At 35.4% G+C, this 13,122-nt stretch overlaps 1 protein-coding gene across 2 annotated transcripts in view; it reads left to right on the plus strand.

Annotated features, from left to right (window-relative positions):
- LOC145992099 (sphingomyelin phosphodiesterase 4) overlaps positions 1-13,122 on the plus strand; it is a 38,406-nt gene extending 25,284 nt beyond the window's left edge. Inside the window, exons 11-13 of one of the 2 annotated variants that reach the window (XM_083128332.1) lie at positions 6,700-6,924; positions 8,863-9,165; positions 10,461-13,122. In XM_083128332.1, the coding sequence (XP_082984458.1) occupies positions 6,700-6,924; positions 8,863-9,165; positions 10,461-10,844 (912 nt within the window). In that variant the 3' untranslated portion in view covers positions 10,845-13,122. The remainder of the gene's footprint in view (positions 1-6,699; positions 6,925-8,862; positions 9,166-10,460) is intronic. The other variant, XM_083128333.1, reaches the window with a different exon arrangement.

Genomic DNA, 13,122 nt, shown 5'->3' on the forward strand with positions numbered 1-13,122 from the left:
CAGTGGCTAACATAAATGATGAACAATTGTGCTAATATATATTACTGCATTTTTTTATTTTATTTTATTTTGTAATACACATTGTAACCAAATTTCATTAAATAAATTAATCAGAATGAAAAAATATAACAATTAGTACGATTTTATTATTCGTAATGGCATTAATAAATTTTATTTACGAAAAATTCATTTTTTTATTTGATGCAAAAAAAAACTCACTAGAGGGGTCAGTTGCAAATGAAGGTCCATACTGCTCATTAGGTTAATGAAAAAAATTGTTGATATTTTTCCACAATTGAATGTGTAATTCCACCATTTTTTAAAATTTATTTTTATGAATAAGATTCATATATTGAGAATTTGTTGACAACTTTTGATAATAAAAATACCCCTAAGGGGCACTGCTGCATGTATATTACAAATTACATGTTGACAACACACATTACTTAAATGAGACACATATGTTTTTTTACAATACTGAAACAATGATATAATGTATACAAAACAATTTTATCTGAGGTTCTTATTCTATAGTGCACAAGTAATATTAAATGCCAATATTTTGTAGTCTTCAGCCTAAATTTACTATATAAAATTATTTACTTCCTGAAATCCTTTAATTAAAAAAATTACAACAGTTATCCTTTGATTTTATCTTTAAATATCATGGATTTTTCAACAAATTTATAAACATTAGTAACAAATTGTATAACTGGATGTCTGTGTAAAATGATATTTTTTAGTGGAAGTGAAATATGAAAATCATGTTTTTTTTTTCAAATGGTAAAAGTGCATTTATCAGAAATTATTAGCAAATGAAAATAGCATTGAAAATGTGAAAGTTATTATTATTTTTATCTGGTATATTAATTGTGTGTAAGGTCTTTAAATAGTTTGATTTTGTTTCTTGTGTAAAAGTAAGTGTTTAAAAAAGCAGGGGTAGACAAAACTATAAATAATGCAGGAGCTCTCCCAAATACAGGCTAAGAAAGCCACGATGGGAAGTTCAGTTCTAAGTTCATTTATTTTTTTAATTCAATGAAATCAGCGCCATCTATGAAGCGGCAGATATTGTTATTTTACATCTTTTTTCAAACTGAACATTTTTTGTTAGAAATGCAGGGTGGCGACAGACCTGGAAAACCGGGAAAAGTCGGGGAATTTGAGGTGTCAAAAAAAGTCAGGGAAATGTCAGGGAATTTCGTCTTCATTGACTTCGAACACTCTTTTGACGAAAATTGTTATAACTCGGGCACTATGGGAGCAATCTACTTCGGATAACTTTCGTTTTGCAGCTAAAACATCAGAACATGCAACGGTGCACAATCTACAACACCGGACCGAGGAAGGGGGTTTGGGGCACGTCCCCCGAATTTCAATGGAAAAAAAATCTGGAGTTTGCCCCCTCTTCTCCCGCTATTTTCGGGAGAAGGTGCAAATTTAGTATTCTTTTCAAAGAAAGGACATTTCTCAAGAGAATGAAACATGTTTTATGTTCTTGGGTGCCATACAAGTTCAATAATAAGCCAAAATGTGATTATTTTTTTTAAGAAAAATAAGTAATTTGCATTTTTGGAGGAAAATTGTTCTAACTCAGGCACTAAGAGAGCAATCTACTTCGGATAAGTTTTGTTTTGCAGCTAAAACATCAGAGCATACAATGGTGTACAATTCAGAACGGCGAACTGAAGGAAGGGGGGTTGGGGGGGAGCGACTACCGAATTTCAATGAAAAAAAACATAAAAATCTGGAGTTTACCCCATCTTCTCCCGCTATTTTGGGAAGAAGGTGCGAACTTTAGTATTCTCTTCAAAGAATGGACGTTTCCAAAGAGATTGAAACATGTTTCATGTTCTCGGGTGCCATGCAAGTTTAATAATAAGCCAAAATGTGATTTTTTTATTATTTTTTTACAAAAAATAAGTAATTTTGCATTTTTGGAGGAAAATTGTTATAACTCTGGCACTAAGGGAGCAATCTACTTCGGATATGTTTTGTTTTGCAGATAAAACATCATAGCATGCAACCGTGTACAATTCAGAACGCCGAACCGAGGAAGGGGGTTTGGGGTGGTGCAAACCCGAATTTCAATGGAAAAAACAAAAATGTGGAGTTTGTTACATTCTTTTCAAAGAATGGACATTTCTCAAGAGAATGAAACATTTTTCATGTTCTTGGGTGCCATACAAGTTGAATAATAAGCCAAAATGTGAAACTTTTTTTTACGAAAAATAGGTAATTTGCATTTTTGGAGGAAAATTGTTATAACTTGGGCACTATGGGAGCAATCTACTTCGGATAAGTTTTGTTTTGCAGCTAAAACATCAGAGCATGCAACCGTGTACAATTCAGAACGCCGAACCGAGGAAAGGGGGTTTGGGGGTAGCGACTACCGAATTTCAATGAAAAAAACAACATAAAAATCTGGAGTTTACCTTCTCTTCTCCCGCTATTTGGGAAGAAGGTGCGAACTTTAGTATTCTTTTCAAGGAATGGACATTTCTCAAGAGAATGAAACATGTTTCATGTTCTTTGGTGCCATACAAGTTGAATAATGAGCCAAAATGTGAAATAAAACTCTGTTCGGAAATGTGGCATAGGGGGCATATGTTGCGGAGGGGGGAGGTTAGTCATCAATATGAATTTCCTAGGCTTGCTCCAGACCTCTGTCAGAGTTTCCACCCAAACATAAGTGTTTGAAGGTCCAAAAAGCACATTCATTTCGTAATCAGCACCATGATACCATATGGTATCATCGGGCCAGTACGACCTTACTCTGATGATCCATATGGTTGGTATCATCGGAGGAGTAAAGGTTAAGCCTCTAAATATTACGTGAAAAATGCATTGAATTATCATTTTTTCTTGTCCTTATGGGAGTAGTAAGGGGACCTGTCGACAGATGGAGGGGATAAGAGCGGGTGGCACCGTCCGATAGTTGTCGGACGTCATAGTAAGGCATTTTGTTGGGCAAACTGAAGGAACATGGAAACAAATACTATGTTCCATTGATGCATACGATTTTTGTCGAATATCACCATCCGACAAAGTATCTCACTACAACATGCGACAGAAATTGCATGGACTGAAACATCCAACAAAAATCGCATGCATAAACAAGAAGAGCTTTAGACTGCAAATATGCTGCTGGAATTTTATTACTCTTCTGGCTCACTTCACTTTATTTAATGTAGCAGTGCTTACGAAGGTTTTCTTTCATCATCCTGACATATTAGTGGTTTCGCACAAGTTAACATACGTTTACAATGACATTGCAATATTCTTAGATATCAAGAAGAATCCAACCAAACTGGATATATATTAAATACTATCACGAAAAAGCGAAACATAAATCTGCATTGGTGAACGTTTTAAAAATTGGCAAGTTCATGCTCCCAACCTCCAATTTACTGCAACACTAGTATTGCAATGAAATTAACGCCACTCTCTGTCCTGTCTGTTTAATTTCGTGAGAGATGGTCTTAAATCTCTCACTGAGTGAAATTAATGTCCAATATTATGAAATAAAATACTAATAATAAATACATATTTTAATATCATATTTACTCGAATCATTCAATCATAACAGCAAATCACTTCCTTCAAGAATTGACTTTTTTCTGCCAGCCCTGCTTTCCCCACTTTCCACTACTGATTTATACGAGGGTGGCCAGAAAGTAATTTCCAGTTAGTAGGTACATTGATTTTTTGCAAACGCCAAAACCGTGAAAAATGGTAATTGCTGCGAAATTATGTTTAGGAATGTGCAGTGATGTCTGGACACATTTTTCGCCCGTTCGAAATATCGAAATAATGCGAATTTTGCAAAAAATGCGAATTGTAGGCATTTTTAGCGATTTTTTTTAAAGAAATGTCCTAAAACAATGAAAAATTCCATGAAATCCAACATCCTTGTCTTTTCTAGGCCATGTTTGTGTACATAGAACATGCAAGTTTTCCAACATTTTACTCAAGAGTAAACTATAGAGTTATACGTACGTGGAATAATTCCGACAGCCACACTAAATCATTTATTTCCTACGATTTTTTCAACTTCTATCAAAACCATTTGCATCACAGAGCAAAGTGGCAGGGTTCTAACAGGAGATCAAGTGCGTATCTACCGTCACACGGGAGCCACATCTTCGTATTTGTCGCACGAGATATGTTTTGAATTACCAAGCTAAGTGCGCACTATCGGCATTTGTCGAGTAAGTAATAATGGAGCTCATTTGTTAGGGCATATGACTACTATGCGAGTGACCCGGGGTCGATCCCCTGCGGGGGAGAACCGGGATGTTTTCCACCTATTCAAACTGCTCCGGTGCCCACCCAGCATCATATGAAGCTGGTACCTTGAGGAAACTTTGAGGGATAAAGGTAGCCAGGAGTGTGGTGCTGATCACATCACCCCCACCTTCAGCCGTGATCAAGAAAGTGTGGGGCTCTAACTCCACACCAAAATTCCATTATCTAAATTCCTTACCTTAAAATTAATAAAGGGGTATGGAAAATAACTTTCAAGATATCAAACTTTTGCGAAGAGGCATAAGCCATGTGACTTACAATTTGAAACAGTAGTTTAAAAACACCATAAAGGTATAATTTCAGATATTTGCCAGAAAATGCGCTAAAATGGAAATGTGATTTTTGGGAAAAATTTTCGGCATAATCACCACCGTTGTTCTGGCATGTGTCGCAGCATGGCACTAAATTTTGTATGCCCATGGTATATGTGTCTGACAGCAAAGACTATCTCTACTGCAATGTAGCTGTCAAATCCTTGCCTTGCCAGAAACCTCTTCAGTTAAACAAAGAGATGAAAGTCGGTACATTCAAGGCCAGGGCTGTACAGGGAGTGGTCTAAGATCTCTCACCTGAAGTGATGCAAAGGGCCCACGTGTATTCAGCTCTATGGGGTTGTGCACATTCGATTGGCCTTCCGTAAATTGTCTGCACCATCGTCTGACCATACTATCACTCACGACGTTCGGTCTGCACAACTCACACGATTGCTGGTCGCTCTGTGCCAAATTCTGAGCGTGCAATGTAGGCTACATAGCAGTCGGTGGGAGACTTTATGAGAGCTGCAATCTTTAACCTAGAACTGTCCTAAACTGGCTACATTGCAACTGTACCAGATTACAGCTACATGCCTGTATGTGTGTGTGTCGCTCTCCGACCACTAGTGCTGCGTATAGGCACCATTGGAGCTTTTTCAAGATGCCCCTCGTATATGAACTTTCAGAAGCTTTTATTATTAGAGTGTTCCTGTTTTAATGTGTTGGTTAGCTAAATCAGGTACCTATACAGTGCAATTCTATAAATTCCTTGCGTTAAATTTCTAATACTTACATACCCTTTTCGTCAGCATTAATGGTATAACTGCATGTTGTCAGTTTCACAGTACTTCACTTGGATATACTGTACTGAAGCAGAAATCCCATCGATAATGTAAGGAAATATGACACTTTCTTTTTTTCGATTCAGTTGTTTCAATTACATGCAAGAGTTAAGTTGTTTGCTTTACAGAGAAGAGAGAAGTAGCTTTATTCATTGAGAAATGAGTCCACACTCATAGTTTTTTCAAGCAGAGGGTTCCAAATCTCAGTGGAAATATCAACATATAATACCGAGAATGTATAAGGAGACTGATAAATTACAAATTGTATTTATTAATCAATTACTCTTCACTCTTATCTCATTTACTCGTAACTTTAAAAATAATCAAGTATTTTATTTTAAACTTACTGCGTATGACAAAATTCCATAATCCTTCCTTAGCTTGTGAATTGTAATAATTTTCCAAATTCACTATTTTGCAGTTTGAATTCAAATCATAGAGAATAGAGAAATTAAGTCAATTTAATAGAAGATAATATTGGTACTTAGCAAAACCATACGTGGATCTGTATGAGTTTATTATTTACATTTGCAAAAACATCGATTTAGTTTAGTTTGTAATTGTCAGGGAAAAAAGTAAATTTTGTCCTGGAAAACCTGGAAAAGTCAGGGAATTTCATTTCTGCTTGTTTGTAGCCACCCTGGAAATGTTTAATTTATATGATACATATTTATTGCAATATTTGATGTGTAGGCAAGTGGAACAGTGGTGTGGCTGCTATTTTCAATCACTTATAACAACTTATAAATGCACCCTTTTAAAAAATGTTTCAACTAAAAGAATTTGATCATGCAGTAAAAAAAGGGTGCTGATAACCATTTCGCTGATAGTAATGCCATTTACAGCATAACTGATAGCTCCATCTTATGCTACCCTTACAATAGTATTTTGTTCATTATGTCATTTATATTTTCATTATAAATGGAAGTTAAAGTAAGTTATAACATTTAAAAATGGTTTTAAACTTCCAAACAAATGAAGGTAAATGAAAATCAATTTCATTATTCAATTTCTTGGAAAATGTTGCATGAATATGACAGGCCACTTGACCACATTCTGTGTAGAATTGAATTCTAGATTGTAGCCTCTAACATGGCTTGGGGAGAGATTATGGTATCAAACTTGTAGGCATTGGTCTAATACATGATGATAACGCTTTGATGATATTCACTCTGTACATTTTATAGATATGTGGGTGCTTCCAAACATTTTACTTGTTCCGTAATACATTTAGTGCAGAAAACTAAACAAGGATGATATTGAAAATCGAGTTATCATTCTTATTTATTTTTCAGATACTAACATTTCTCGACAGTATCCAGCGGGGAAAACAATCTGCAAGACGTCTTCAAGCAAACCTTGAGAATGAACAGAAGAGAAGAAGTGCCAATATATTATTATGCCTGAATGATATGTTCTTTGGTGTGACAACAACGAATGATGACTACACTTTGGAGGAGAGGAAGAAAGTTGTTTCGTACCTGGACACTGCACTCCATCAGTTTTATGAGATTTTTCAAGTATGAATCTTAAGCTGTTCTGCTTTACATTAGATATTGCATCATACTTGGAGAAGAGGGGTCGGAAGTGCGAACAAATGGTTAAGAAACCTTGAAATTCATCACATAATAAATATTGAATTCTCATTTGAATAAACATATTAGAAAGTTACTAGTAAAAACTGCAGTACATCAATTATTTCATGTAGTGAAAATTTATTGCAATATATGGTTGACATTTCTAGTGTTTTTCTTAATAATTAATGAAATTGTGAAAATCGTCAAAAGATGAAATAAACCACTGTCAATAACAGAATGGTAAGCAAAGCTAGAGGTCCTAGGTTTTAATCCTAGATAAGACATGAATGTGTCATTGTGTTCATACTTTCACTTCATCCATTTCATCACTTCGCAATAATCTAGAGATGTAGGACAGCGACATTAAATAAATATGTAAATATAAATTTAAATAAGTAAAATATAAATTGAAAGAAATAGAGTGCTCACAATATTGAGAAGAATGAAATGAAATCCCTTCATAAGTGATATGGGGCAAAATCTCTCTGGGAGCCAAGGCCTGCCAAGAGGTTTTTAATTAGGAGATGCCTGGTCATCACTACTCTTTTCTTACTTTGGAAACCAGATATTAATAATGTATCAGCTTTTATTTCCTCTGATTGTTTGATTGAATTAGGTTAATTTCTGCCACTTATGGTTAATTGTGAAGATGCTGATGAGTGATGATTAGAGCCCGGGACTGTATGTTACATTTGTTTCAATTGGCTTCGGATCTATTATTGGGGTGAGATCTTTACATATCTGATGAAAATCAGCCAAAATAGACAAACTTGACAAAGTATACTTTGACATATTTCACCACTTTCATGTTTTTACAACATATTTCTGTATAATTCTCTTGCACATAATCGGTTATTTCATAATTTTTCTTCGTAGCTTTAGCACAACGGATAGTTCATATTGTCGATGGCAGGATATGGAAATTATGGAGGAAGAAAGGTGCCATCTTTTCTTAGTACAGAACAAAAATACCCCCACTTTTTTTTATCCCGCTGACAATTGATAGCCATGCAAACATTATTGAGGAACAATGTTCTCTCTCATTGTTGCACCTGAAGTAAAGAAGTTTTGTTCTCATTTCTTTGCCTTTTTCACAAAAATCAGTCAAAAGTAAAAATAACATTCGGTACATTACAGCCCCTACTCTACTCTATCGGGTATGGGAGAAATTCGAGAGTACTGTTGTGCATATTTTCGGCTTTACTGGGAATATTTCTGCATTTTTCTGACATATTTGTAATTTTTCATGACATACTTTCCAATTTATGTGACATAATTACATACATATTTTACAGTTTTATAGGACATAAAGTCCCGGGCCCTAATGATGATGATATAAAATTGATGAAGGGACACTCACAAAAGAACACCCATGCCCTAGCCAGGATTTGAACCCAGACCCCTGGTGCTAGCCACTTCACCATGGAGGTCGGCTCAAATGTTTTGGCATTACCTAAAACCAGTGGATTGAAATTATAAAGCAAGTGGTTTTGGTTTGTAATTGGTTATTTAATGTTTCTTTAGGTTAGATGGGAAAGAAATCATGATGATGATTGAATGAAATAGATAGAAAGGCAAACAATGAAATAACTGTTCAGTACTCAAACGCAGAACTTTGGTTGTGAATTTCTGAGTCAATCATTCCATGTACTTAACAAATTGCCACCAACATATGTTGGTTGTTGGCAACCATGTATTATCAACTTGTGTTATAATTTTTAAACAACTCACAATGACATTAACTAATACAATAAATATTTAGGGAAATATAATGTGTACTGCAAAACTGTTCATTTTGTATTTTCATTTAGTGCCGCTATTTAACATTGTTTTCATTGTGCTATGGGCATGGAATCAAGAATTGTAATTTCCTCATTCCAGATTCCAATGCCTGCAGATTTCGACACCACAGATTCTTTGGTTGCTGATAACATGAGTGCATATGCAACACCTTCTACATCAAATGCAAATGCATCAGACCTGACAGTTGACTCTCTGACGCACTCGGATGCATCGGCATACAGCAACCCTGAGGATACTCTTAACTACATGATGATGACTCGTAGGCAAAAGAGGGTGGAAATAAGATACGAGGGAGATCCTGATCTTCAGCCTATTAGGACTTATGAATGTGCTCTTCTGGTTAGAATTCTGTATCAGATTTCATCAAAAATTAATGAGATGGTGAGTTTTATTTTTGTATAATTCCTTAAGTTCTAGTTAATTAGAAACAGATTCATTCGTACCCTATCAACATATCGGCAGAATTTCTGATAATTTAACAAATCCAATATTTCTATAAATAGGCTGTAACATAGGGCAAAATTCTTCCGTTTTGTTATTCCTTTATATTCACAAAAATAATAATTAGTGTGTAAGGGACAAAGAATAGTTGAAGTAGCATGAAACAAACAACATGTGGAACATTTATGGCTAATCTTGTACTGTAGTAATGCATGTATAGCGTAGATGGCCTCCGTGACGAAGTTGTTACCACAGTACGTTGCAATTCCAGGGGTCCCAGGTTCAAATCCCAGCCTAGGCATGGATGTTCTTTGTGAATGTCCAATTTCATCACTCACCTTCGCGGTTAGCCAAATGTGGCAGATATGCGAAGTAAAATAAATCAATCAATCAAACATGTATAATGTACCCTTTTTTCCAAAATTTGTTACAAACAGTATTTGTTTGTTGTTTTTTTTGTTGTTGTTTTTTTTTGTTTCTTTTTTGTGATTGTGTATGATTTTGTATGCTTGGGTTTCTTCCATGGTTCTGTGTAGTTTAAAAGAGCCAATAAGGTTTGGACTTTCAGCCCTCCCCCATGCGACGCGGGAGGAAGTATAAATATGGCCTCTTACAGAGGACAGGGAGAGTGTGTTTAGGAACTGGATAGCAAAAGGGAGAGCGATCTTCGGTGCTCCAGTGGCCTCCTATGAGAAAAAGCATCCCGAGGCAGTTCTGCTGATTCTTAGCTTCCACTTGGCAGTTCTACCGTGGGGCTTAAGTTAGAGGAATGTAAATAATGTAAATTACAGAATTATTGGAAGAATCAGAGCCTTGTTTTCTTAAATTATAAATAAATGTATAAAGCCCATTTCTGCGAGTTTTCAGCAATCACCCTGCAACATTAATTCAGTAAGTTCTGACCTGTGATTGATTCTTTGGTTCCGAGCGCTCTGGTGAGGAACGGGATGGGAACCCAGGACTAACGAGCCTATTTAGTTGTTTATTGGAGTTTTCCTGCCAGAAGCGTCCCGGTAAGGGTGGAGTGTTGCGGAACAAATTTTGGCCTAAAAAACTGTGGTGCATGTTATACACTGAATATTTCCAACAGCTATATGAAACCAAGTAAAATGGCTGTTTCCCAGGAGTTTCACCTGATATTGGTCCATCCCTAGTACATACAGTAATGTCTACAGATTGTGTTGTTTTACTTACATATACTGTACTCTGTATGTATTTGTGTTATCCCCTTGCAGTATGCTGTTGAAATGTGGAACCTGTACCACCGAGAAGATTTCTGGGGAAGAGTTGCCAGGCAAATTTTGTCCCCTCCAGCTGTTGTGTCCAATTACGACAAGAGCATCCAGGGCTCATACTCACCGAGGATTCAGACGCCTCTTCCACCGAGACTGAGCTTGCGTTTCTTTGCAAGAAAAGCTGTACTTTTGTACCTGTGCTTTGGTTTCTGTGTGTGTTACTGTTGGGACTACAGTCCGCAGGCAATATTCTTTGTTACTCTTCTCGGTTATGCAATTTTCGTGTTCGTCAGGGCTGTTTTGGATCCCCTGTTGAAAAGACAGGAAAGGTTGTCGATGCCCAAAAGAAGCTCTGTTGGCCAGTTAAGGCACTCAGTGTCCTGAAGTGAACAGTGTCAACTTCAAGATTCCATTCTTGTCAGGTATCTGTTATTCATTGTGAATCGACCATGGTATCATGACTAAGGTATGCATTTTACCAGGAGAATGTTCTTAAGTAAATGCATTTTATGGTATCCGAACATGTGATAGGAAGAGAACAGAAATTTGAACAATCAGATGTCAAACCAATATCTCTGAATCAAGTTTTTTGTTCTTGTGGAATTATTTGTCACCATTTCACTATTGACCATATGGAGGGCATTATTGTAGTACCAATCTATTGAGTGTATTGTCAATGATAAACTATTCTCAACAACTCTAAATAATTTTGAGGGTACTTTTTCTTGTGCAATGATTGCACTATTTGGACCATTCTGTAACTAGTTATAATGATGCTTGAAAGAATTTGGCACAAGTATTTGAAGGATAGACAGAATATTTCAAATGGCAATTAATCTACAAAATAGAAAAAATATAAGTGATTAGTGTCTGCTTACTTTTATGATTATTTCTGGCACTATTTGTTTTTATTTAAACCATATCTTTAAACTATGTTATCTTTCATTATTGTTAAGAACAATTATATATTATAAGTACAAATTCGATGGGAAAACAAGTTTTGTTCTTTCACCTGATCTGTCATTGACCCGTTGGAAAGGAAAGGTTAGACGAAAAGAACTTTTTATCTGCACTATTCCATAGCAACAACCTCATACTTTTCTTCTAGGCTGAAGTAAGTTATAATTGTCAGAATGAAAATAATATTTTAACATAGTGTATTAGACTCATTTACATGCTGATCACAATATTTTTGTTCATGATTGTACATTTTTATTCATGTCTAACAATACTTGGCATATTTGTAGCTTCAACAGAAACAATGTGAACAAAAATTTGAAAGTATGTGCTGCTTGTGGTTGTAAACTGTGTGTTGAAGTTTCTTAGTGATGCATTTTAGAATTTTTTGTGGAAATATGATCATGTAAGTTCTGGAAGAGTTGCAGACCTTTTGAGAGCTGCCAGCACTCTCACTTTCACAGATGGAAGCACAGTGCCCTCTGTATTTCAATCCCTGAAGATGAGATTGATGTTAGCTCTTGAAAGCTTGGAAAACTCCAAAATTGACTTTCTCAATATCCCTCCGAAATCTCTTGAGCAATACCCAAGTGGGAAGACATGTGACAAATAAGAGGGAAATATCTGAGTGTTACTTGTGCACAGTCAGCTCTTGTGTTCTTGTGCTTATATTCAATAGTGTTTAGTTGTTTTCAACCTGTCGAATAAGTTTCTTCAAAGCAACTATATTCATAGCAGTACATTGGTCATGATACTATGGTGTCCATACCAAACAAGAAAACTTATTGACAAATACACCACATTCAACTGTGATGTTTTTGTGTATTTTTGTAGTGTATTGTCATGTGTATTAATGAATATGTTAAAACTTTTCATGAAATAGAAAAACTAAAGGTTCTAAATGGGGAAATTCTCTTGTCAGAGTTATTTAGTAACTGGTTGTATTTGGTTGTAGCTAAACTTTTTTGTTTCTTTTTTCAATATAAATGATCAAAATTCTTTTTAAAGAACTTTCAGTATGCAGAGTATTTGCAACTAGAATTCAAAACACTATGATCTAGGAGATTGGAAATTACATTGGAAAAAACACATGCTGAAACTGAATATGAGATTTGTAGGAAGCATTAATTATTTTATTATTATTATTTCTGAAGTTTTGTTTAATTACCTAATTACTTCACCTTCAAACGAGATTTATTTACCTTGTAAACATGGGGTCCTGAGTTTGATACTCTGTGGAGCCACATAATGGTTTGTATCCCACTTTAAACTGTAGGTCCAGTCCTGATTACACTAGAGAAAAAAAATTTAACATTTTTCTGTATCCTGGATGAAATAATGTGTTCTTTACTAATTTGGGTTGAGGAATTCAGAGAAAGTCTCAAAATTTGTGTATCATGTCACATTTCAGAGATATACAAGGTGTCCCAAAAGTCATGGAACCGAGATTGAACGTTAACTTTTGTACAAAAAACGATAGAGACCTGAACCTTGTATTAGTTATTAACTTTATCTGTATGGATATTCTATAAACATTAAACATGAAAATGATTCTCTGATGATCGTTCAAAATGGAATAAAAGCTTGTTAGGTGTATAAAAAAAATGTGTACAAAGGAAAGAAAAACATGGATAAAAGACAGATATGGAGGCACTTGCATTATTTGGTGTGTGTGTCGATGGTCTCAATGGGTATTTATCAAAAT

Source organism: Lepisma saccharinum, chromosome 9 (genome assembly GCF_977018435.1).
Source record: "Lepisma saccharinum chromosome 9, izLepSacc3.1, whole genome shotgun sequence".
NCBI lineage: Eukaryota > Metazoa > Arthropoda > Insecta > Zygentoma > Lepismatidae > Lepisma > Lepisma saccharinum.